This window comes from Oreochromis niloticus, linkage group LG10 (genome assembly GCF_001858045.2).
Source record: "Oreochromis niloticus isolate F11D_XX linkage group LG10, O_niloticus_UMD_NMBU, whole genome shotgun sequence".
NCBI classification, from domain to species: Eukaryota; Metazoa; Chordata; class Actinopteri; order Cichliformes; family Cichlidae; genus Oreochromis; species Oreochromis niloticus.
In genome coordinates, this window is record NC_031975.2 from 33,635,492 (window position 1) to 33,662,897 (window position 27,406).

Here is a 27,406-nt window from a genome sequence, read left to right on the forward strand (position 1 = left end):
GGGGTCTCTGCAAGCATACAGGGCTCTGACAGGGTACAAGATGACAACTTTGGAATCCTACTAGAAACAGTCGATCATATTTGTTTGTCAAAGCTGAATCCAAGGCAAACTACGCTAAATTAGCGTTTTTAGCTAACAGCTACAATAAGCATAAACGTTACTGTACGGATATCATTTGTTAACATGACGCTTGTTCTTATACATGTAATACATTTATTACCAACCTGAGAGTTTATCCGCTGGTCATTCGACATGACGAAGATGCAGATGGACTGCATCTCCATCTGCATCTTAAGGATAAAGGTCACTCTTTCGAGGATGCCAATGTTCACATTTTGGTCAGAGAGGACAGATGGTTTGAAAGAGGAGTGAAAGAGGCCATCTATGTCCACTGTGAGCGACCATCTTTGAACAGAGGCGGTGGTTTACGACACCAACTGTCTGCCATCTATAATCCAGTTTTGAGTTCCCTCCCCAGACGCCTTAACGCCCACTCACATCCTGGGCCATCTGACCTCAGGAATTCACATGACAAGGTGGGGCCACGTTTCACAATGAGCTCACCCGAAACCCTGGCTGATTAGGTCCCACACCCGCTTTCACACCTTGGCTCATGTGATTAGAGGATCACCAGGGGGTCCTTTGTCCCCCCTGGGGGGATACTCCCACTGGGTTTAAATCTGGGACTCTCGGCCATTTGACCTTAGAACTGAAGAAGCTTCTCGGATGAGAGGTGAAACGTCTTCAAGCAACTTAAAGAAGTCCAGACGCTTTTCTTTGCAAACTCCTTTGACTTTTCAGGGGTGTTTTGTCCAGTCAGGTAAAACTCTGTTAAACTCAATGAATGTCAGGGTTTGACATGTCTTCATGGATACTCTGCTCTTTGTTTACCTGTTGCCATGCTGACCTGTGCTATCACAGCTCCACTGATGATGGCTTTTGTGGTTGTAGCTCAGGAAGTAGAGCAGGTCATCAGCTAATTAGAAGGTTGGTGGGTCGATCCTTGATTGCTCAAGTGAGATGTGAAATGTCTTCAAGCAACTCAAAGAAGTCTAGACACTTTTCCAGGCTCCTTACACTATATAAGAACCACTTTCACTTCCAAATTAGTTTAGCTCAGGTGAGCAGTCAGAGTGGATTAAATGGATCTTTTTTTTGCCCTGTAGTAAAAACTTTATGTTACCCAGCAGTGCTGGTGTACAAAGCTCGCAGCTTTCTGCCTGAGTGTCAGATAATCAATATTCTTATATTAAATTTATATTGATCAGGAAGAGCTTCCCTCACAGCAGCTCCTTCCTGAAGCCTGATAGTCAAAACTCAGGAGCAGATTAAAATCTTTATTAATGATGGTTCAATACAACAATAATAAGAGTGTGATTAATTATTGATCATCATCACTGTCTGCTGTTCTGATCTGATCAATTACAAGAGATCAATCAATAATCACTAGTTAATTTACTCTGGATATTTTCATTGGTCTGTATCTTAAAACACCTGATTGGTTAACAGTCAGTCCCCTTTTGATTAGTCCTGATGGTGTGATGCAGCAGCGTCTTGTTGGTCAGAGTGCATTGAGGCCACTTTCTTCTGCTTCCTTGAGCTCCTTTAAAGCCACACACTCCTGCTGTGAGGCGCTGCGTCTGCCAGACCTTTACAAAGACAGACATGTGATTTTATATCTTTAATTATCAGGTGATTGATCAGTCTATGAGAGAGCAAAAGTAGGATGTTAGCATCACAGCTAATTAACCTAACACAGCTAGTGATGCTAACACAGCCACTGAAGCTAATTTAGGTACCAATTCAATTCAATTCAATTCAATTTTATTTATATAGCGCCAAATCACAACAAAAGTCGCCTCAAGGCGCTACCAGAACTCAGAATCGTGATTCCACCAGTGGAATGTACTTTTTCAAACAAGTTCGCGTTGATAATGGAGGAAATGGAGAGAGATGGTCTTTTGGGTTTGAAAACTCATCAGGTTCACCTCTATCATTGCCCCCTAACCTGCGGAGTTCCACAGGGCTCAGTTTTGGGTTCATTATTGTTTTCTTTTTACATGCTTCCTTTAGCTGGCATCATTCAATCTTTTAGTGACATTATTTCTTATCATTTCTATGCCTATGACATTCAGCTGCATATGTCCTTTAAGCCTCATCAGCTGGATAGGCTGGATCAACACGTTCTCATCCCAAAGCGTAACATTTTACGCTAGGCGACAAATCGTCAAGATATTACATTTTCGCCCACCCAACACGTTCCGACGAGATCGGAAAAATTAGGAAATATGAGAACCGTTTGGACTCAATCTACACATGTTCGTTAATTTTCTTAAAAACGCTTGGGAAAACACTATTTCACGTCATTACACTGCTGGTTAAGGTTAGGAATAAGGTTATGGTTAGGGTTAGGGAGAAGGTTAGGTTTAGGGCTGGAATACATGGCTGGAACGTCTATTACCGCAGGAGCGTCAAGCCACTGGATTTCAACCATAACCCGGCGCGTACCATTAGAACGCGGAAGGTCACCTTTCGCGTTCCTCAGGAACGCCGCGGGACGTGACAAAACGTCGGGATGTTACACTTCGGGAGTGAGAACGGTCTGGCTAGAAAGGCTGGACTAGGGTTAAGCACCCTAGTCCAATCCTTAACCCAGGTTTCTGATTGGCTTTCTAGCAACTAATCTTTCTTTCATTTAAGGAACATTTCTAAACTGTGACATATGTTCTCCTCAGCTCAACTGGGAAAAATTGTTCATGCATTTGTGTCATCGCGTTTAGATTATTGTAATGCCCTGTTTACCAGCTTGGAGAAATCATCTCTTTCTCGCCTCCAACCTATACAAAATGCAGCGGCCAGGCTACTAACATCTTCTAGCAAGTGTGCTCACATTACCCCTATTTTATATTCTTTACATTGGCTCCCAATAGATTTTAGAATTCGCTTTAAATCCTTGTTTTAACATACAGAGCACTAATTGGCCAGGCCCCAGATTATTTATCCCAGCTTCTTACAAAACACACTGCTGCTCGTTGTCTCCGCTAACAGACTCTGTTTGTTGGTAGTTCCCTGCTATTCTTATTTCTGTTAATGATAAGAGACAATAATGATTTGGGGCATCAAAAACACCCTGGCAGCCTCTCAGCCTCTGAGTTAGTTGGTTACCATTCATGTTTCAGTGAAAGCTGAGTCAGTGCAAGCAGATAATCTGAAGACCAAAGGGGGCGGAGCCTTTCAGTCTGTGGAACAGTCTACCACCACAACTAAGTTTGGTTGACAATGTGGATTCTTTTAAAAAGCAGTTATAACTTTTCTGTTTAAACAGGCATTCTGTTGATCAATGCTTGTTTTGTTTTTTTTAAGCTTACATTTTTATCTACATGTAACCTTTTGTATTGTCTATATCAGGGGCCACAATTAGCCCGCGGGCCACCGCAAGTTTTTGGCCCCCGCCTTAATATGAAAATTTAATGTTAGTGCGGCCCACGAGTTCGATATGTAAGACACTTTACAGTGTTGTGTGCGGAGCTGAACGAACCTACCAATCACGGTGGGATATGGACCCCAGGGGCGGGACATCGGCCGGGCTTGATGCAAGCAGAGAAACATTTCTCAATGAGTGAAAGTTACAGCAGCGTTGCCTGGACTGTTTTCTTTTTCTGTGCCTGGCTGGCTGCCTCGTTTGGGCACACGCGGACATTCGCCCCAGCACGCTGCGTTCACAACACTTCAAAAAAGTTTTTTTTTTAAGTTGCTGTCCAGCGGGACATTATACATATAGATATTTATACACACATGTCAATGGGAATTTGAGAGTTAATATGAGGTCTCTCTCTTTGACAAAATAAATCAAAGTGATGCGTAAGTGGCGGGATAAAAGAAAAGTAAGGATGCAGCCTAATTTAGTCTGCAGTCATATAGCAACACCTGTTTATCGGCAATAACAGTCCCCGTAACCCGGACTAATTATGCGGTTGCACCGTAATGTGTGGGTCGATGTTTTTATTTGCATCACTATGTTTGCATTGCCTCACACATGAACATTACATATATTGCAATATAATGTAAAAGTAGTCAAAACAAATGTAATCAACAACAGCTGATGTTATTTGTTATATGTCACGGTGTCATTTCCGCTTCTTTTTCCTGTAACAACAGCCCGGCGGGTAACAGTCCATGAGCAGTCGCCCTTTTTGCGCTTGCTATCCCTGTACTTTCTACCATCTACAAATGCCACGGTGTTCATGTCATCATGAAAGACATGAACATTGAGTGTAAAAACAAAGGAGACTGGTACCGGGCTTTTATCCGTTGATCGCCGCGTTCTGGTTACAAGAAAAAGAAGCAGAAATGACATTCTCTATGCGTTGAGATGTTTCTCATCCATCGACTAAACGCTTATTTGAAACTTCAATGCGACAGTGACACCAAGTAGAATTATATATGTTACATTTAAACATGTCTTTTTCAAAGCCTGCAGTGAAGAGAAAGGTTGGTGATGAGCACCGACAATTTCAGGAAAAGTGGGAAATGCAATATTTGAGCACAGGGGCACGCCGATGTGTCTTATTTGCACAGAGAAAGTTGCGGTGCACAAGGAATGCAATTTGAAACGTCATTACACAACTAGACATGCTGAGGTGGATGCAAAATACCAGGGAGATGAGAGAGCCAACCGGGTTGGCAATCTTAAAACATATCTACTGAGGCAGCAAGGTTTCTTCAAGAAAGTGTTGGGATTAAATTATTTGAAGTGCCTCAATTCTATGCTTTATATTAACTAAAATGCCATATAACCATATATTGTAGTATTAAGTGGACACGGCCCTGAAAATAAAGGCATTTGACGATGTGTCCTTGGGGGGTAGAATGCTGTAGACTCTGGCTCACACTTGCCTGGGGGAAAGTAGATAACAGGGGACCATCTTCTAGTGGAAAGTTACTGAAACACTGTTGTTTAGACTAGAGAGGGACCAGCAGATTGATTGTTTGATTGTAATTGATTATTTATTCTGAGAAAAAACAGGAATGGGATACTACACTGTTTTATGATGCATTACACTGCTGATTTATAAGAAATACTTTTTGCGGATAATTATGGCCTTGCTTTTCTGATTACAACGAGAACAGAACATACTGCACGGGAGATTCTCTCCCATCTCACACAGGAGGAGAAAAACAGGAAGCCAAGGTTGTAACTTAGGCTCACTGAGAGAGAAAGAATATGGATGTTTAGGTTTTATGACTTTGGAGGGGGGCTGAAGCTATAAGAATGTGAGAAACGGTCAGACACTTCAAGATTTTGCTGGACACCCTCCTGTGCAAACCTCCCGTCCGGATGTTTGTAATGCTGAAAGTGTTATATGGAATAAAGAAAATCGTATTGATTAAAGTGATTGTTGATTGAGCATTAAACATCGAGTGTTGTTATTCCTTCAGCCCGAAGATCAAAGAATTGGGGTAATTTAACAAAAGCAACCAAAGAAAATAATTCAGCAGTAGGAGTTAGCTATGTGGTTAGTGAGTTGATTGCTAAAGCAGGAAAGCCATTCACAGAAGGGGAATTTGTCAAAAATGCATATTGCAGGCTGCAAATATAGTCTGTCCGGAAAAAGGAAGGTCAGCTTAGCAACATCAGCCTTTCTGCCAACACCGTAGCAGATCGCATTTCTGACCTGTGAAGTATGACCAACCATGTGAGAAAGCCAAATGTTTCAGTGTATACTCAGTCACTCTTGATGAGACCACAGATACCACCGACACTGCCCAGCTCCCAATATATGTCCGTGGTGTTGATGACAGTTTTGAAGTGATGGAGGAGCTGCTCACAGTAATTCCAATGCATGGCCAGACCAACGCTCAGGAGATATTTCACAAGCTGTGTGATGTCCTTGAGAATGTTGGAGAAGGTTTGTTGGAATAACAACAGATGGAGTGCCATCAATGACGGGGAGGAAAAATGGACTGGTGGCACTTCAAATAAAACTGGAAGAGGAGGGCGTGGAGGAGGCCATTGCTCTGCACCGCATTATCCATCAGCAGGTCCTTTGCAGCAAATGCCTGAAGTTTAACAATGTGATGTCTGTTGTGAAATGCATCAACCAAATCAGATCCAGGGGCTTAAAGCACCGAACGTTCCATGCTTTTTAAGAGGAAATGGAGTCAGAATATGGGGATGTGCTTTACTTCACCGAGATACGTTGGCTCAGCAGGGAAAATGTATTGAAGAGATTTTTTTGAGTTGAGAGCAGAAGTGAAGCCTTCATGGAGAAGGATGGAGTTGGTGTTCCTGTGCTAAGTGATCCCAAATGGCTCATGGACTTAGCTTTTCTTGTTGATATAACACATGAGCTTAATGTACTGAACAAGACGTTACAAGGCCAGGGGCAACTTGTCAGTGCTGCCTATGACAACGTGAGAGCATTCTCCACAAAACTTGCATTATGGAAAGCCCAGCTCTCTCAGACAAACCTTTACCATTTCCCAGCATCCAAGGCACTCGTGGATGCAGGAAAAAAAGTATGTTAATGTCATTTTGAGGCTACAGGAGGAATTTGATCACAGATTTGCTGACTCCAAGACGAACAGAGCCACATTTCACATTTTTGCCGACCCCTTCTCCTCTGATGTGCAAGATGCCCCTTCTGTGCTTCAGTGGAGCTCATTGAGCTGCAGTGCAACTCTGAACTCAAAGCAAAGTTCAGGGAGGTGAGTGGAAAAACAAACAAGCTTGATCAACTTTTGAGAGAATTGAGCCCCAGTTTCCCTCGGCTTTCCCAAATGTTCAAGCGGACCATGTGGCTTTTTGGGAGCACATACTTGTGCAAAAAGCTCTTCTTCACCTTGAACTTTAATAAAGTCCAAGTACAGGTCCACACTTACTAATGATCATCTTCAAGACATACTGAAGGTCTCAACTGCTTCCTCCCTCAGGCCAAATGTGGCTCGGCTATGCGAGAGGAAGCGCTGCCAGGTCTCTAGCAGCAAGGAGTAGGCAAGAGAAGCCATGTTCAGAAGATAAGTTCATGTTCTTCAGTTTTCCATTCATACAAAATACAATGACTAGTGACATAAAACAAATTGCAAATGGCTTTAATTACTTTTTTCTTAATGTTGGTCCTGGCTTGGCTAAAGACACTGCAAAAACTGGACACCCTCCTAAAACTAAAACTATTAATGTAGCAAACTCAATGTTTATGAGGGGAGTAGATGAAGAGGAAATTATTGATGTAGTTACATGCTTTAACTCCAAGAAATCAACTGACTGTGATGGCATTGATATGCACTTAATTAAAGATATTACTGGATGTATTGTGAAACCATTTACCTACATTTGTAAACTGTCATTACAAAGTGGTTTATTCCCTGATAAGTTGAAAATTGCAAAGGTAGTTCCAATATATAAAGCTGGAGATAAACATCTTCTCACAAACTATTGGCCCATCTCTCTACTACCGCAGTTCTCTAAGATACTGGAAAAAATATTTTACAATAGATTATATGACTTTATCATAAAAAGCCATGTACTATATGAACAGCAGTATGGATTTAGACCCAAAAGGACCACAACGCATGCCTTAATGGAGTTTATAGATACAGTAACAACTGCTATTGAAAACAAAGAATATGCTGTCGGAGTTTTTTTAGATTTAAAAAAAGCATTCGATACAGTTGATCACAGCCTGTTACTTAACAAACTATGTACATATGGGGTCAGAGGGGTGGCATTATCATGGGTTACCTTAAAAACTGTAAACAATGCACCCAAATAAATGCCATAAAGTCAAAATTGAAACCCGCTGTGTGTGGGGTTCCCCAAGGATCAGTTTTGGGGCTGCTGCTCTTCATATTGTACATTAATGAGATATGTGCAATTTCAAAGTCTTTGAAAATAATATTATTTGCGGATGATACAAACTTACTGTGCTGTGGAAGTAACTTGGAACAACTTCTGAATGAACTAGAAAATGAATTAAATAATCTGAAGACCTGGTTTGACCATAATAAATTAACATTGAACCTGAGTAAAACAAAATTCATAATATTTGGGAATCAAAGATATTCTACCAATAATAAACTGACAATAAATAACACTGAATTAAACAGATTATCTGAAATAAATTCCTGTGATAATACATCACAAACTATCCTGGATTCCCCACATTACTCATATCAAAGGCAAAATATCAAAGTCTCGGGCAATTCTCTATAAGGTCAAGGATCTCATAAATCAAACGTCATTATATACTCTCTATTGTTCTATTATACTGCCGTACATGACACACTGTGTTTTACTTGTTTTGTTTTGCTGTGTACAGAGTAGTGCCAGAGTGTATTTTGGTTGTAAGTGCCTACTTGTATTATTATATATAGGGGCAGGTGTTAATAAGAATTTATTCTTCTTCCTGCCCCTTTTCATGCATGGAAACAGTGTTACTTTTGAAAGGAAGGTTTGTGTATAGGAAATGAGTTACTGCTGTACCATGTGTGAAGCAAAATAAAAAATGAAATGAAAAGAAATGAAGTGTGGGGAAACACATATAAAACACACACCCATCCAATATACATTCTCAGGGCTCTAGAGTGTGACCAATTTGGTCGCAAATGCGATCAAATTTTCAATGGTGTGACTAAAACAAATTCCTGGGTCTCACCGGTGCGACCAGCTGTTCGAGTTTAAAAAAGAAAAAGAAAAAAAAAGCCGTAAACACAGAGCGGACCCACCGACGCATCAGAATCAGCTTTCTCTTTCTCGCTTTCTCACCTGACGGCCTGTACACGGACACGCCGTCGGGGCTGAAAGCCGACAGCTCTGATTCTGATGTGTCCGCGCTTTGTGTTTGCGTCTTTTTTGCGCTGATTCTGAGCTGCAGGTTTTGTCTCTCCAACCAAAATTCACTGAACCAGCAGCAAAAGAAGCAGCAAACTACGCTTCACATTTGATACAAGTCGTCATTAATTCACTCTTACTTTTGCTGTTTTGCTTCCACCACGATAAAATCACACTTCATGCACAGTTTTCTCTCTCTCTCTGTACTTCAAGAACAGTTTCCCATCGAAAAATCTCTGTTTTCGGCATTATTCATTCACTTATTACCCACCAGTCTACCGTTGTTTACAGCGCTGTCGGCCGCTGTCTTTTTTTTTTCTTACTTAAATGACCTCGGACAAGAAAGCCTAATTTCTGCTGTTCAATACTGAAGAAATTTAAACTTTTTTAAAATTATGCAATATTGCAGAATATTTTTGAAATTGAATAGAATCGAATGGATTATAGAAATCAGTGATGATACCCAGCCCTAGTGAGCAGCCTAGGCCCAACAGATGTGGATGTAGCTGTGGGTAATAAGAAAAGATGATAAGAACTAGAGATGGCACGATACCACTTTTTTATGTCCGATACCGATACCGATATCATAAATTTGGATATCTGCCGATACCGATATGAATCCGATATAGTGTGGTTTTTTTTAATCAATAAAACTGTTTTTTTAATATCTTGCTGCATTTTGTATAAGTTCATACTCAAGTTTAAATAAACAACAACACTAAAGCTATTCTGTTATACCTGTATGTAAAAAATACACTGCACCCAAAATATTTCATAGTTCAGCAACACTGATCAATTTTGTTGTAGTTGTAGGACATTTATATGGTTTCCCCTTGATTCTAGCAAATGTCTATGCCCCTAACTGGGACGACCATAGTTTTTTCACTAACGTCTTTGCACGGCTTCCCAACATGGCAATACATATTATTATTTTTGGTGGGGACCTAAATTGCTCATTATCTGCTATGGACCGCAGCTCGCACAAAAGCACGCCTGTTTCAAAATCAGCAGGTGTTATTCAGCGTTTTCTTCATAGCTATGGGTTAGCTGATGTATGGAGATTCCGTAACCCAAACTCAAGTCAGTATTCTTTTTTTTCTAATGTCCATAAAACATATACTCGCATAGATTATTTCTTTCTGGACAAAAAACTCCTCCCTTCAGTAACAGACTGTGATTACAAGGCCATGGTGATTTCAGATCATTCACCTGTTGTTCTTTCACTGCGTATTCCCAATGCCTACTCTAATTATCGGCCATGGAGATTCAATCCAGTATTGTTAGCAGACGAAGAGTTTGTTAATTATATTAGGTCTCAAATAGATTTCTTTCTTGCTATCAACCAAATCCCAGGGATGTCACCATCAACTGTTTGGGAATCCCTAAAAGCATATCTGAGAGGCCAGATAATCTCATTTTGTGCGAACAAAAAAAAGAATGATACTGAGCGACTCTTTCAATTAGCTGACGAAATTACTAAACTAGACGCTGTATATAGCCATTCCCCTGATCCGGTATTATATAAACGTAGGCTGAAATTACAAATTGAATATAATCTTATATCTACAAAACAGGCTGAGTATCTAATTTCGAAGCTGCGTAGTTACTCGTATGAACATGAAGAAAAAACAGGCAAGCTGCTAGCTCATCAGCTACGACAAAGAACAGCTAACCAAGCTATCCCTGAGATCCAGAATGACCAGGGAATAAGGTGTACGGATAACCAAGGTATAAATAATAGTTTTTTTAAATACTATCAGACTTTATACAGCTCCCCACCAGCTAAAGATGACCTGGCACTAGAAAATTTCTTTGAGAAACTTGATATCCCTTCCTTAGGAGAAGATGTGGCCACCAGTTTGGAGGAGTCCATTTCTAATGCTGAAATTGAAATGGCCATACGGAGTATGCAGTCTGGAAAAGCTCCTGGCCCTGACGGGTATCCTTCTGATTTTTTCAAGAAGTTTTCTAACCAATTGAACCCATTGTTAAAGTCAACTTTTGAAGAATCTTTCCTCTCACAATCCTTGCCTCCAACAATGCGTCAAGCAGTGATCTCCCTAATTCTAAAAAAGGATAAGGATCATTTAGATTGTGGCTCATACCGTCCAATATCTTTGCTGAACACGGACACCAAGATCCTTGCTAAAGTGTTGGCCCACCGTTTAGAGAAACATCTGCCCTCCATTATCTCACCCGATCAGACAGGCTTTATCAAAAATAGGTATTCATTTTTTAATATTAGACGTTTATTAAATATAATCTATAGCCATGTCAAAGGTAATGTATTGGAAACTGTAATTTTGCTTGATGCAGAAAAAGCATTTGATCGGGTGAGATGGGACTTTCTTTTCAATACGCTTAAAAAATTTGGCTTCGGGAGTAATTTTGTATCCTGGATAAAAGTATTGTACTGTTCCCCTGTAGTGGCCATTCGGACCAACAATAGTCTGTCCCCCTTTTTTCAGCTTCAGCGTGGCACACGACAGGGGTGCCCTTTGTCACCTCTTCTTTTTGCCATCGCAATTGAACCGCTAGCTATTGCTCTGAGACATTGTGTTGATGTTGAGGGAATACATCGTGGGGATGTCGAACATAAAGTCTCTCTTTATGCCGATGACATGCTCTTGTTTATTTCCAACCCTTCAAATAGCCTCCCTAAACTTTTAGATATACTTAAGGAATTCGGGACAATTTCTGGATATAAGGTGAATTCCGGGAAAAGCGAGGCAATGCCTTTAGGTACAATAACCGGGGAACTTTCGTCTATTTTAGCACCTTTCAAACTCAGCTATAACAAGTTCAAATACTTGGGCATTTGGATTACGCAGAACCATAAAGACTTGTATAAAACTAATTATCTTCCTTTATTGTCTAAGCTAAAAGTGGATTTTGGAAAGTGGGAGTCCTTGCCTCTTTCACTGGGTGGTAGATTAAATATCATTAAGATGACTACCGCCCAGTAGCACTCACCCCCATCATCACTAAGTGCTTAGAGCAGCTGGTCTTAGCACACTTCAAATCCTGTCTCCCCCCCACCCTGGACCCCCACCAATTTGCATACCGCCAGAACAGGAGCACAGAGGATGCAGTCTCCATCGCACTGCACTCTGTCCTCTCACACCTGGACAACAACAACACTTACGCCAGAATGCTGTTTATAGACTTCAGTTCAGTGTTCAATACAATCCACCCCTCACAACTCATCAGGAAACTGACAGACCTGGGCATCAGTTCCCTCATCTGCAAATGGTTACTGGACTTCCTGACCAACCGCCCCCAACATGTCCGGCTGGATAACCGCTGCTCATCAACAATCACAATGAACACTGGTGTACCACAAGGCTGTGTGATGAGCCCTTTCCTCTACTCCCTCTTCACCCACGACTGCAGACCTGCTGATGGTTCCAACACCATCATTAAGTTTGCAGATGACACCACGGTGATTGGCCTCATCAGTGACAACAATAAGGCCGCCTACAGGGAGGAGGTGGATCGTCTGGCTGAGTGGTGCGACACAAACAACCTGCTGCTTAACACCGAGAAGACCAAGGAGCTCATCGTGGACTACAGGAGGAATGCTGACCCACATCCACCCATCCACATTAAGGGGACGGCTGTGGAGCGTGTGAGCAGCTTCAAGTTCCTGGGAGTCCACATCTCCGAGGATCTCACCTGGACAACCAACTGCTCCAAGCTGGTCAAGAAGGCTCACCAGCGCCTCTTCTTCTTGAGGACTCTGAGGAAGAACCACCTGTCCTCAGACATCCTGGTGAACTTCTATCGCTGCACCATCGAGAGCATCCTGACCAACTGTATAACAGTCTGGTACGGGAACTGCTCTGCCTCGGACCGGAAGGCGTTGCAGAGGGTCGTGAAAACTGCCCAGCGCATCGCCGGAGCACCACTTCCTGCCATAAAGGACATCTACAGGAAGCGGTGTCTGAAAAGGGCTGGGAAAATCATCAAAGACCCCAGTCACCCATCACATGGACTCTTCACCCTCCTGGCCTCTGGGAGGCGCTACAGGAGCCTCCGGACTAAGACCACCAGGCACCGGAACAGCTTCTTCCCCACAGCTGTCAGACTCCTGAACTCTGCCTCCTGACATCTGACTCACGTTAAACTCATGGACTGAACATACACACAACCACAACCACTAGCACTTTATCACTATCACAATTATCCTAACTGCACTACTGTATAGTTCTGTGTAAATATCATTCTGTACATACGATAATTTTTAATCCTACAACTGTTTATAACTTGCATAGTTCACATTTCTGTATAACTGTATATCTCAGATTTCTGTATAGTTTTTATTTCATATTTATATCCTGTTCATAGCCTGTACATACTTATAGTTATAGAATATTCATAACATACTTCATACCGTGTACATTATAACATACCATAATAGACCCATTTCTGTAATATACTTACACATCTATATTATTGCTAATATATATTGTAATATATCTATATCACGACTAAAGCACTTTCTGGATGGATGCAAACTGCATTTCGTTGCCCTGTACCTGTGACATGTGCAATGACAATAAAGTTGAATTCTATTCTATTCTATGACTATATTCCCTAAATTTCTATATCTTTTTCAATGTCTTCCAATTTTTTTTAACTAAGTCATTTTTTAATAATCTAAATAGTCAAATCTCTTCCTTCATTTGGAACAAAAAGCCACCTAGGCTGAAACAGAGTGTATTACAAAGACCACGGAGCGCAGGAGGCTTAGCACTCCCAAATTTTTTGTTTTATTACTGGGCATCTAATATAAGGACATTATTGTACTGGATAAAAGATCATGATAATTTATCATCATGGGTAACACTGGAAAAGCTGTCAGTGAGTCAATCCTCCCTGATGTCTTTGCTGTGTGCCAGACTACCTCTGGCGGGACCGATCTCCAGCTTCACCACGAATCCTCTTGTTATCCATTCACTGAAATTATGGTACCAGCTCAGAAGGCACTTTAAACAGACTGAACTCTCTCTTAATGCACCACCGCATAGACATTGCATGTTTTCTCCATCCTTAACAGACAAGGCATTTAACATATGGACAAAGCTTGGAATAACTTCAATGAATGCTCTCTTCACGGACAATATCTTTTCCTCATTTGAACAGCTGGTGACCAAGTTCAAGGTCCCTCAGTCACATTTTTTCAGGTATCTATAACTCAGGAATTTTGTTGCTTCTAATACTGAGTGCTTTCCATCCTGTCCACCTCCATCCCTTTTGGATGATATTTTTGATTTTAAACCAAATGCCAAGCGGGTTATCAGTTATGTTTACGAGCTGTTAAGTAATTTTAGGCTGTCCACATTGCAATCACTTAGGGAACGATGGGGAAGAGACCTTGGCCAACGGATTGCAGATGAGACTTGGCATAAGATAATCTATAGAATTTTTTCGTCATCTATCTGCCTTAAACACGTGGTGATTCAGTTCAAAGTGGTTCACCGTCTCCATTGGTCTAAAGCTAGATTGAGCAAAGTCAAGGATGGGTTTGACCCCACATGTGACTGGTGCAAACAAGAGCCTGCTTCCCTATTTCACATGTTCTGGTCATGTCCAAAACTGGGTAGCTTTTGGGAAAAGTATATTTGAAACCATGTCCAACATATTTGGTGTTCCAATTGCACCCTGCCCATTTACAGCCATTTTTGGGGCGACGCTTCATGATGCCAGTCTTTCTAAATCACACTCTGATCTTCTTGCTTTTTGCACTCTTTTGGCCCGTAGAATGATCTTACTGAAATGGAAAGAGCCATTTCTACCTGTATATCACAGAGCACAAGTATGGCGAAGCTCGCGGCTCTCCAACGGGAGATTGAGAGACCAGTGTTGGACTGTAGAACTGCTTGGAAATTCATATGAGCTGTTCACACTAAAGTAAAAAGCACCATCACTCATGCGGATACCCCTTCGGCGCCAGCTGCGGTTGCAAGGCTGGAGCTGAACAACAACACCCTGATAACGACTGTGTGGAGACTGTTCTTCCCTTTCTATGCAAGGCCACCTGGGTTGGCTGGAAAACTGTTTACTTAGCCTGGCAGGGCGAAGGACACTGTCTCAGCTGAACTCTGGACACATACACACACACACACACACACACACACACACACACACACACGCACAGACATATATACACATGCAGACATACACTCATCCCCCTCCCCCCTCCAAACGCCTTCGACGCTTAGGCTGCAAGCCCGGATGTACTGTCTAAATCGGCTGTCTCTCACCCTTTACCCATCCCTGTTGCTTGTCATGTGTTTCTTTGGTGTATTAAGAGTTTTTTCATGTGCAGAGGTGTTTTTTTCTGTTCTCAAACTGATCTCCCTGTTGGAGTCTGGGAGGAGTTATTTTTTTTCTCCTTATCTTTCCTCATGTGGTGCATGTTCCAAAATCAAATCAAATCAAATCACCTTTATTGTCACGTCACATGTGCAGGTACACTGGTACAGTACATGCGAGTGAAATTCTTGTGTGCAAGCTTCACAAGCAACAGAGTTGTGCAAAATACAATAACGTGCAACAAGCAAAATATAAAAATGGTTAATCTAAAAAGTAATAAATATATGTACCATATATAAAGGTATATACATTACTGAATGTGTGTACTAAATATGTTTTTCTACGTGTGTGTGTGTGTGTGTGTGTGTGTGAGTGTGTATATACATGTTTTACAAATGAAATAGAGTAAACAATAAAATAAGATATATAAAATATAAAATATACAGAGGTAGGTATGTGCAAAACAGTGGCATTAATGTACAGTATGGAGTGCATAATGTTGAAGTTCCAGTAGTGAGGGTGAGGTGTCTATGACGTGTTCAGCAGTCTGATGGCCTGGTGGAAAAAGCTGTCTCTCAGTCTGCTGGTACGGGACCGGATGCTGCAGAACCTCCTTCCTGATGGAAGTAGTCTGAAGAGTTTATGGCTGGGGTGACTGGAGTCCTTGATGATCCTCCCCGCTTTCCTCAGGCACCGCTTCCTGTAGATGTCTTGGAGGGAGGGAAGCTCACCTCCAATTATCCGTTCAGCACACCGCACTACTCTCTGGAGAGCTTTGCGGTTGTAAGCGGTGGTGTTGCCATACCAGGTGGTGATGCATCCAGTGAGGATGCTCTCAATGGCACAGCGATAGAAGGTCCTGAGGATGCGGGGGCTCATGCCGAATCTTTTCAGTCTCCTGAGAAAGAAGAGGCGCTGCTGCGCCTTCTTCACTGTCTTGTTTATGTGTACTGACCACGTAAGATCCTCAGCCAGATGTACACCAAGGAAGCGGAAGCTGCTCACTCTCTCCACAGCGGCGCCGTTGATGGTGATGGGGGTGTGTACTCCTCTGCACCTCCGGAAGTCCACTATCAGCTCCTTTGTCTTTGCGACGTTGAGGGTGAGATGGTTGTCTTGACACCAGTGGGTCAGGGCGCTGACCTCCTCCCTGTAGGCTGTCTCATCACCGTTGGTGATAAGACCCACCACTGTAGTGTCGTCCGCAAACTTCACAATGATGTTGGAGTTGTTAGTGGCCGTGCAGTCGTAGGTGTAGAGTGAGTACAGGAGAGGGCTCAGTACACACCCCTGTGGAGCACCAGTGTTCAGTGTGATGGGGGATGAGGTGGTGCTGCCCAGTCTGACCACTTGGCGTCTGTCAGACAGGAAGTTAAGGATCCAGCTGCAGAGGGAGCTGCTCAGTCCTAGATCCTGCAGTTTCCTGTCCAGCTTCGAGGGAACGATGGTGTTGAATGCTGAGCTGTAATCTACAAACAGCATTCTCACATACGTGTCTCTCTTCTCCAGGTGTGACAGGGCAGCATGGAGTGTCAGGGCTATGGCATCATCAGTGGACCTGTTGTGGCGGTATGCGAACTGTAGAGGGTCCAGTGAGTCGGGTAGTGCAGAGCAGATGAAGTCCCTGACCAGCTTCTCGAAGCATTTGCTCACGATGGGGGTCAGGGCTACAGGTCGCCAGTCGTTCAATGATGAGATGGTGGAGGATTTGGGTACAGGGACGATGGTGGCCATTTTGAAGCAGGCTGGGACTACAGACAGAGAGAGGGAAAGGTTGAAGATATGTGTAAACACTCCAGCCAGCTGAGCCGCGCATGACTTGAGGACGCGGCCGGGAATCCCGTCCGGACCAGTAGCTTTGCGTGGGTTCACTCTCCTGAAGTACCTCCGCACATCCTCCTCAGACACAGTGTGCGCACTGACGTCATCCGCGGTGCGCACACTGTCCGGTCTCCTGGTGTTCGCTGTGTCGAATCTAGCGTAGAATACGTTTAGATCCTCACACAGAGAGGCCGTGGTCTGCGGTGTGCTGGTTTTCCCTCTAAAGTCTGTGATCGTGTTTAGTCCCTGCCACATACTCCGAGGGTTGTCAAACTGTTGCTCTACCCTGTCCCTGTACTCACGTTTGGCTGCTTTGATCGTCTTCCGGAGTTGGTAATGTGCGTGTTTGTAGTCCGATGTGTTCGCGGAGGCAAAAGCGGTGCTCCGTGCCGCTAGCGCCGTGCGAACATCTCCGTTAATCCAGGGTTTTTGATTTGGGAAGGATTTAACTGTTCCGGATGGGACGACATCTTCCACGCATTTTCTGATAAATCCACAGACTGAGTCTGTGTATTCATCGATGTCTTTAGCAGCCACGTGAAACATTTCCCAGTCCGCGTGATCAAAACAGTCCCGCAGCGTAGACTCCGATTGGTCCGACCAACGATGCACCGCCCTCAGGGTTGGAGCTTCCTGTTTCAGCTTCTGCCTGTAGGCGGGTAGAAGCAGGATGGAGCGGTGATCTGATTGGCCGAATGGGGCGCGGGGGAGGGCTTTGTACGCATCCCGGAAAGAGGTGTAGCAGTGGTCAAGAAGCCGGTCTCCACGAGTGTTGAAATGGATGTGTTGGTGGAGTTTTGGTGAGACTTTCTTCAGGTTACCCTTATTAAAGTCCCCGGTCGTGATAAACGCCGCCTCTGGGTGTGCGGTTTCCTCACTGCTGATCGCGCTGTACAGTTCCCTGAGTGCTCGGTCAGTGTCGGCTTGTGGGGGAATGTAAACAGCCGTAATAATCACTGCTGTAAATTCCCTCGGTAGCCAGAATGGCCGGCACTTAACCATCAGGTACTCCAGGTCCGGTGAGCAGAAGGATTTGACCGGGTGCACGTTCGCATAATCACACCAGCTGTTGTTGATCATGAAACACACACCACACTCCATTGTTATACCTCTCTGACCTGTCTTCCCCATGTGATGTTTTTGTGTAATGTATGTATGGTCGAAGGGTAAGATGGCACCGCCATTGCGTGCAATAGGTCGGCAGCCTTATGAAATTTCCCCTTGTCGGACTAATAAAGGTATATCATATCAAATCAAATCATATGGGCAATGGGTTAAGGATGTCATGTACTATACTCAGCTGGAAAAGATCCGCTACACTGTAAAAGGTTCGGCTCAGAAATTTTATGACACATGGCAACCTTTTCTTACTTACTTTGAAAGGTTAAGTCCGGATACTATCGCTTAATGTGTGTGTGAGTGTTTGGTTCTGGTTTTGTTTTTTTTCTTTGTTATTGTTTTGTTTGTTGTTGTTGTTGTTGTTTTTTGCTTCCCTTGCTGTTATTCATTTATTTTAGTATTTACTTTTTATCTGTAATTTTATTTTATTTTATCTCTTCCTTCCTCTCTGGCTGGGTTTTAGTTACAATGTTCTGGATGGGTGAGGGGGGGGGGATACGACTGTTTGTTAATACTGCCATAATTGTTGTTAAAAGCAACTCTTTGTTCAATAAAAAGACCTTGATCAAAAAAAAAAAAAGATTTGGTCGACCTCAGAACTGCGCAAACAATGTGCAAAGCAGCAAATAAATCTTTGCCCCACAACATTCAGAACTTGCTCCAAATAAGACCAAATACTCCTGACCTGAGAGGAATCCTTATGTTCAAGCCAGTAGTAAGGACAAATGTAAAATATCACAGCATTACAGTCAGAGGAGTTAGTGTGTGCAACACCTGTACAGAGGAGATCAAGAAAAGTACATCAATACAAAAACTCACACTCCTATTTAAAAATAATAAATTGCATAATTATAGGAAGTCTTCCTCTCAGTGACTGAGTTGTCTCATTGTGTCCTCATTTTTTATAGATCAAGGCCAAAGTACTCCAGGATTAAGTGTTCAATCAGGTGTTTGTCACATAGATATAAAATAAACTCAGAGATTAAGCAGGTGTTAAACACAGGGTGATTAGTTGTTGTTTTTGTTTACGTGCTGAAAATAGTTTTATTTGTGTATGTTCATGTGTTACAGTTGCACATAGTGAAACATGTATGGATCCATTAATGTTAATTCTGGATATGGATTTGTAAGCAATGAAATTTGAAATAAGAGGGTAGGAACAGGAAAAGTGTAAACTTCATCCTGTTTCTTTTCAAGCACACACATTGTGTAGACATAGATATACACATGAAAACTTGATGATTTTTAAGTTTTGTATTTGTTTTTCTCTTGTTATTTCAGTTATATTTGCATGTTTGAAATAAAAATTCTATGTTCAGGAGAAGGTTAAAGAACTGCTAATACAGACATTTGAATGTGAATACAGCAGATATAGAAGACTGAAGAAACCTCACAAGGTCACTGACTAGAAAAATTTTATTATTATTATTTTATTTAATTATTACAGATTAATTTATTTTCTTAATCATTCTTAATTTGTTTATTTATTTTTCATCTTATTTTGTGTTAAAAAATAAAGAGATTTGAGAAGATTGGAATTTGTTAACAATGCCTTTCTTGTAGAAAACCTGATGCGGCCCAGCCCCACCCAGACTCCCCCTCCAGCGCCCCCCAGCTAAATTGAGTTTGAGACCCTGGTCCATATCGTCGATTTTGTTACCTAACGGTTTATTTTCACCTTTGTGTACAGCGCTTTGTGACTGCCTGTCTATGAAAAGCACTTAATAGATAAACCTTACTCACTTCCTTTTACACCTTGGGCACCCAAGTCCTCCTTTCACCTTTGACCTCTGACGGAGAACAAAGACTGCACCTGCAGCGGTCATGGTTTCTGTGACTCAGTGTTTGAGTTTGGTGGGTTTGTGATTTATTTTGGGTTTATGAAGTGATTTACGTTCTAGTTCTGTCACATTTAAGTACATTTCTATGTTTCTAGTTCTGTTCTGTGGTTAATCTTAGCTCCTTTCTGTGATCCCTGTCTGTCTTCAGTGTTTGTCTTTGTTTTGATTTAGTGCAAGCTAAAACATGGCAGTACTACCCAGAATGCATTATGGTTCCCAAGCTCTATGCAGCTACCACAGCTAGCCCAGTGAACGAAGCTAACCAGCCAACGAAGGTGGCTCTGGTAAAGCTAGCAGATAGCTAGTAGCTCACCACTTGGTCTCCACGTCCTCGACGGTGTCGGGCAGCGGCACGTTGAGCGTCTCTGGCAGGAAGCAGGCGAAGCAGCCGGCGAGCACGGCCGAGCCACCGTATACCAAGCTAGGCAGAGCAGGGAGCACCTGGGAAATGTCGTCCCATCAGTAAAGTGTTTGCCTTTATTGATGACCTTGATCATATTCAAAGGACGGTTAGATTAGTGACATTACTTCATCTAGGATGAGGACAGCGGGCGCCGCCATGCTGCCAATTCTTGCCATGGTGGAGACGAAGCCCATTCCCGTCTGCCTGAAAGCACACGCACACATCACATGATCTAAATGTCTTTTTTTTTTTTGTCTGCCATTTATATATTTTTACGTATGACATAAAACAGACAGCAAACGGGAAATGACATGATGTAGCAAGGAAACAAATCATTTAGCTTATCAGAGTAAGAAGAACTAAAAGTTCACGTCCTCAAAGAGCAGCTTCTTATGTTTGGCATTATGCTAGCAGAGGAGAGTCGTCTTCACACACTGAGGTTAATTATGGAAGTCCTCGGGGTTCTGAACCTCACCATCTGCGGGGCTTGTTCACCTGTGTAAGCTAATGTTAGCTCTGCTCCATGCTAATCCCAAAAGCTAACCAGCATTAGAATCATAAAGACACGTTAGCCATTGGTAATTACAGCTCAGTGCACTCATCTTTAACGTGCTGATGTTTATTTTTAACCAATCACCACGTTACGCAGACAGTGTGAAAACGTTTATATAAAGTTTGTGACTGAACAGGCTGCAACACTTACGCCCAACTGTGTTCTCATTATTAAAACAACTCTACCCTCCACAACAGAAAAAACAACAATAAACTAAACAGCAAACAAACAAACATGTAAGTTCATAACAACTGATACCACATTCATTTAAAAACCAAAAGAGAATTACACATTTTCATACTTATTATTCTATTTAAGCCCAACAACAGAAACACATTTTTGTCTGATTCCTGCACTGAAAAAACGAAAAGAAAACAAACTTTATACACAGTTTAGACTGTGTAATTTTGACTGTGCTTTAAAGATAATAGTCACTAATTTAAGTTTCATAAGGTGGACTATAGAAACAGTGTGATGGTAATAGCCAGCAGGTTAATAATTTGTATTGCACTTCTTTGTAATATAACTTTGAATTATTATTCAAAAGTTCCACACAGTAAGAAAAATAAAGAAGCATTGGTCAGCATTAAATAATAATAAAAGAACAGTGCATCCCCCCCGTCAGCTGGTAATTTGGTTTATAGAGTGCAAGGCAACATGTCTGAAGCTTCTCAGCCTCCAGGTCATCGCAGTGTAAGGAGCTCGGAAAGAAAAGCGTCTGGACTTCTTTAAGTTGCATGAAGATGTTTCACCTGAGAAGCTTCTTCAGTTCTCAGATGAAATGTTGGAGAATCCCAGTTTTTAAGCCCTGTGGGAGTGTCCCTTAAGACGGTCATAGACCCACTATTGATCACGTGCCTCATCACATGAGTCAAGGTGTGAAAAAGGGTGTGGGTCATTTTTAGCAGAGGTTTTGGGTGAAACCATTTTGAGACCCTGCCTCATCCTATCAGTGACTTACTGAGATGAGTCACATGACCCTGGCCTAGCTACAATGTTTAGTATTCAGACCAGTGGTTATGAAGTCATGAGAGCAACAATATCACTCAAACTCATTAATCAGTTGTTTCAGCAATTTGATCCTAAATCTCTCGCTTCAGCCAGTAGATACGTGAGGGTTTTTTTGTTAGTTAAATTAACATGATTTAATATTAAATATGAGCCATTGGTTTTATTTAATCACCTGATAACAGTTGGGTACAGCTCACCGGTGTACAGGTAAACGGTGGTGAAGGAGGCTGAGGTGAAAGCTTTACCCAGGCAGGCCAGCGTGGTCCTCAGAGTCTGCATGTCTGTGGGATTAGAAACGGGATTGGGAATAGGACCAGGATCAGAATTCAAGCAAGGGTCAGGATTTTGTTCAGGTTCACGATAGGACATAGGGTCAGAATTAGGATTAGGATTAAAGACCTGGATCAGTGCCAGAATCAAAGATTTGGATCGGAATTAGAATTAGTATTGAAATTAGAATTGGGATCATGGTCCACATTAGGATCAGGGTCAAAATCAAGACCCAGACTTCAATAGAGATTGGGACTTGGATCAGGATAAAGATCAGAATCCAAATTAGACTCTGTGTCGGAGTCAGGTTCATATTCAGGATCAGGAATAGGATCTGGATTAGAATTAGTTTCAGACCAGGATCAGAATCTGAACTGAAATCAGAGTCAGCATTAGGATTGTGACTGGGATCCAAATTAAGATCAGGGTCATGATCAAATTCAGGACAGGGAATAGGAATGGATTAGGGTTATGTTCATATCAGGGTCAGAATCAGGATTCGAAGAACAGATTGGGTCGTTGTCAGAATCGAGGACCGTGATTTGAATTAGGATTCTTTTAAAAAACTTTTATTTTATTCATATTGGATTTAGAATCGGGATCTAAATTAGAATCAGGAACAGGGTAGTATCACAATCGGGATTAAGATTAAAGTTCAGATTGGATCAGGATCAGATTCTGGATCAGGATCAGGGTTGAATCAGAATCAGATTTGGGATCACAATCCTAAATCAGTGTTATGATAAATTTTGGGATTTGGAATAGGATCTAAATTAATATTGTGGTCAGAATACGGATTGGGATAAGTTTCCGAATTAGAATCAGGGCCAGGGTCTCAAATAGATTCAGAATCGAGATCAGGATTAGGATGTACCTGTGGGGACAAAGATGTTGGCAAAGATGATGGTGGCAGAGAAGAAGAGACAAACTGCCTGAGAGACCCGCCTCCCCAGGTAACTGAGTATTCCCAATGCAAACAGTTTGGCGGGAATATCTACAGCTCCAAAGATGATCTGCATCAGGTAAATACTCACCTGCAACAACAAACAACCAATAGGAAGGAAGCACAGTAGATCCAACCAATAGGATGGGAGAAGAAGTTTAAACAGGTGTACTGAAACTTCAGCAGGTAAGTAGGAAGACAGGTATCGTGCTGCTCACCCCAAACTTCTGGAGGTCCATCGCCAGGCCGTAGTATGCAAAACTAGTAGAGAACCTGCACACAGGTGAGTACACAGGTTTACAGGTGGATACAGGAGCTTCATTTTATTAAGTAAAAAAATAAAACAGATAGAAGAAGCAGATAAACAGAAGAGCAGGTAAATGGGTAAACAGGTAAACAAGTAAGCAGGTGAGACAGGTGAGCATATGAGCAGGTGTATGTCTGACCAGACAGCCATCAGACAAATGGAGATGCGTCTCATCCCCGGGGTCCTCAGCAGGTCGAACACCGTGAATGTTGAATGCGCCGACTCAATCTCTTTGTTCATGTGAGAGTGGAGCACCTGCAGTCACATGGTACAGAGCTCAGCATCTGAATGGACAAATTGCACTTTTACACAGGTGGCCAGGTTACCTCAACAGTGATCTTTTCGATCATCTCTGATTTCCCGTTGATCCGAGCAACTCGGTGAAGACTCTTCAATGCGTCCTCAGAGCGCCGGTTCAAAACGAGCCATCGAGCTGACTCTGAGTACCACCTGACCAATCAGAGCACAGAGAGAACTACCTGACCAATCGCAGAGCAAAGAGAAACACCTGACCAATCACGTCTTTTTTTTAAAAGTCTGACTGACCAACTGTAGGTGAAGAACAGGAAGAGAGGTGCAGAGACAACCATCTGCAGCTTCCTCCAGTCTCTCAGCCAATATGCAAGCCCGGCCAGGACCATTTGACCAAAGGTGAAGAAGAAGGAACTGAGTGTGCCGACTACTGTCCTCGTCTTGGTTGGGATCCACTCAACCTCTGAGGAGACACTCAGTTAGGAAGACAGACAAGTGCCCAGGTGGACAGATAAATAGCAAACCAGGTAGACAGGTACTTAGGGAAACTCCGTTGATGATGACCCCGGACACCGCCATCCCACTCAGAAACCTGAAGATGCAGTAGACGGAGTATGTGGGGGAGAGGGCGGAGCTACAGCCAAGCACAGCAAGTTGCAGGTATGACCAAATCAGAACAGACCGCCTCCCAAACCTGAGAGATAGACAGAGGGGGTCTGATTGCACTGCTCACCTGAGACAATGAACAGGTATACACAGGTAACTCTCACCTGTCAGATAAGCTGCCGTAGACTATGGCTCCCGTTAAAACTCCGCCCATATAAATGGTCTGAATCATTTGTTTGAGAGGACGGAGGGAGCAGACCAACCTCCACTGCGACGCACACATGTGAGAGATTGATAGGTAAGAGACAGGTGACCTCATTAACACAACTGTGGCAATGCACGCTAATAGGCTCGCCATGTGCCTGCCGCTACCTCGGAGACGGTGGTGGCGAGAAAGTCTGATTGCTCAAAGGTCCATCCGTCAATGCAGTCTTCGGTTTCTAGGTGGCTAACATTAGTGGAACTGTTAGCAACTAACAGCTGCCACTGAGGATTGACATACCTGCACAACAGGTGCAACAGGAAATGATGTGACGGTCATTTTTATTATTTAAAGAACTGAGGAGAAGGAAGGAAACCTTACCTCCTGCAGCGGGCCAGTCTATTTCCTGAAGAATCAGGAGGGATAAACATTTTCAGCAGCTGCTTCTCATCCACCTGAAACAACCAATCACATTCATCCATCCCACTGAGTAGCCAATCAGAGCAAGGAACTGATTCATCATTCTGACAAGCAGATTTATTGATTTAAGGAAGTAAAATTGAGAAAACTAAAGAAATGTGATCATTAGTGGTGCAATGGATCACGGTTGACCCGTAATCCGAACCGATCCCACTCCACGGTTTGGGACGCACGTGATCCGAAGATTCGAAAAAGAAGAAAAAAAAGTATGTGTCTGGTGCGCGTGGTCAATCTGTCAAGCGATAGTTATGGCCAGTGCTAGCGGTCCAAGGGGAGGAGCAGAGGAGTTTGCGGCATTTAAGCAGCCCTTTGCTCCCCAATCCGACCGGGCTAAAGCTATTACAAAAGCTATTGGGGTGTTTAGCTGCAGACGGGAGGCCGTATTCCCTTGTGCAAAACAAGGAGTTTAAACTACGATGAACGTGCTTGAGCCACGCTATGATATCCTGTTGCGTGTCCACTTCAGTGACAAGATCGTTCCAAGCATGTATGAGCAGGAAAAGTTTAAAGTTATGGCTGAGCTGTCCCAGGCATCTTCTGTTGCTCAAACTACAAATGGGTGGAGCTCCAGGGCAACGGAAAGCTACGTGACCGTGACCGCTCATTATATCACAGCGGAGTGGTAGATACAAAGCCCTGTACTGCTCTATACTGCACCTTAATTTGTTTTTATTTAATAATAATAATAATAATAATAATAATAATAATATTATATTATATATAATATATACATATATATATATAATAATGAGTCTTGAGTTGAATGCTTTTAATAGGCAAAAAATACTTAAATAAGTTAATAAGTAAATGTTAAAATTTTGTCTTTTTTTCTTTTTTTGCTGATCCAAAAATTGATCCGATCCGTGACTTAAAACCGTGATCCGATCCGAACCGTGAGATTTTTGATCCGTTGCACCACTAGTGATCATAGTGCCTGCACTAAAATGCCCAGACAGGTAGACAGTCAGGCTGACAGGTCACCTGGTGAAGGTGCGACAGGTTGTTCAAGCTGTGATTGGCTGGTATGCTGCAGTAGTGAGTGGGGACTCCAGAGACAAAGTTGTTTAGCAGGTTCTGACTCGCCATCAGCAAACCAGGTAAACTGATCAGGGTCACGTGGATCCACTGGTACCTGCCAAACCCACCAACCTTGCCATAACAACAGGAAACAAATTAACCCTAACCCTACACACCTGTATGACACACCTGGACAGTGAAGTTATTTCTTGTATAGGAGGAATTTAAGTGTCTCACCTCATCCAGCAGATCAGCGAACCCCATCTCAGCAACAACAACAAATAGCAGCAGGTATCTTCAGGTGCTTCCAGGTGTTCTCAGGATCTGAGCTTTTGTTCCATCAGAAAAAACCTGACAAGAAACCAAACTGCAGCCCTGAGCAGGTATTTGGGTCAAAGGTTAGAGTGAAAAACATGAAAACAACTGCTCCGAGTTTCTTCTCGAGTCTAAAATTGTGAAATATTTGCATGGAGTCTGGTAAGAGCTCTTAAAGGATTACAGTCTGCAGCTGAGGAGAATGCAGAGGCAGAAAGAGGATTTACTCAGAGTACTTACAGAGGCTGCCGGACGGCCCGCTGACGGAGGGGCGACTGACGGAGCTGGCAGAAGAAAGACTGAGAGGAAATGAGTGACTGGACACTAATCAGTGACTTTAGGACACTCTGTCTGTTTTCCTATTTGTGTTTCAGTTAATGTTTGTGAGACACTGGCGACACCATCAAGGTCACCACCAACATCACCCCCAACCAAACATCCACCTTCAGCAGGGAGGAAACACTCACGATCACACTGTAGCACTCCATCAGAGAGAACTAATGCGGTCTGTGCTCTGACAGCGACCCGAGTATTTTAATAAAGAACAGGAACACTGGAGCAGAAGATCAGGAACAGGAATGTAATCATGTATCAGTAATAATAAGTTTGTATCGGCACACCTCGAGAGAGAAAAAGTGGATAGAACACAAAAATTAAAAAAACATTTAGATTTTCAAAATAAAAGACTTTATTGTGAGTATCTTAGTCATACTGTCGTGATTTCAAAATAAAAGCCCATCAGTTCATCAGGAAGTGTTCAAAACAGCTGAAAACTGTGGAAACTTGTCCTCTGAACCCCCCTCCGCGTGGACTCGTCTGTTTTCGTGTCCTAGCTCCTCGCTGGAATTCGTCCAGCAGAGTTTTTATAAACAATCATCTCAGCAGGTTTCCGAATGGTGGCGGCAGCAACTCATGAACACGCTGTGACATGTGTGTCAGTGACCCAATCAGGGCACAGAGGAGCAGGCGACTTTAGAGTGTTTATGAAGCTGCAGAAAGACTGACACAGGTCAGAGGTCACAGCGTGAGATGTTTCTTCAGTCACACAAAAACTCTTGAAAAGCCTTAAAATTAAACGGTCAGTGTGCCACACCAGACTCCATTTAAAAACTGTCTGA

At 42.7% G+C, this 27,406-nt stretch overlaps 1 protein-coding gene across 2 annotated transcripts; it reads right to left on the minus strand.

Annotated features, from left to right (window-relative positions):
- Positions 1 to 1,322: 1,322 nt before the first annotated feature.
- On the minus strand, positions 1,323 to 26,686 carry oatx (organic anion transporter X). Of its 2 annotated transcripts, none has more exons than XM_003457010.4 (16): positions 26,529 to 26,686; positions 26,211 to 26,324; positions 25,938 to 26,105; positions 24,858 to 24,931; positions 24,647 to 24,776; positions 24,439 to 24,542; positions 24,208 to 24,362; positions 23,963 to 24,131; positions 23,743 to 23,866; positions 23,556 to 23,671; positions 23,328 to 23,382; positions 23,041 to 23,200; positions 22,069 to 22,177; positions 20,458 to 20,536; positions 20,243 to 20,370; positions 1,323 to 1,649 (listed from the first exon to the last, which is right to left on the minus strand). In XM_003457010.4, the coding sequence occupies exons 2-16, from the start codon at positions 26,235 to 26,237 to the stop codon at positions 1,562 to 1,564; spliced, it is 1,686 nt and encodes a 561-aa protein (XP_003457058.2). In that variant the 5' UTR covers positions 26,238 to 26,324; positions 26,529 to 26,686; the 3' UTR covers positions 1,323 to 1,561. The 2 variants fall into 2 exon arrangements, with proteins under 2 accessions (XP_003457058.2, XP_005461810.1); XM_005461753.4 differs by having other exon boundaries at positions 26,211 to 26,348; positions 26,529 to 26,606.
- Between the last annotated feature and the right edge of the window lie 720 nt (positions 26,687 to 27,406).

Coding starts and splice junctions, on each gene's coding strand:
- oatx (XM_003457010.4), bottom strand. CDS start 26,237: ATGGGGTTCGCTGATCTGCTGGATGAG. Junction 24,363..24,438: donor TACGGCAGCTTATCTGACAG/GTGAGAGTTACC, acceptor TCTATCTCTCAG/GTTTGGGAGGCGGTCTGTTC. Junction 20,537..22,068: donor CTGTACCCAACTGTTATCAG/GTGATTAAATAA, acceptor GTGTGCTTTCAG/GCAGACGGGAATGGGCTTCG.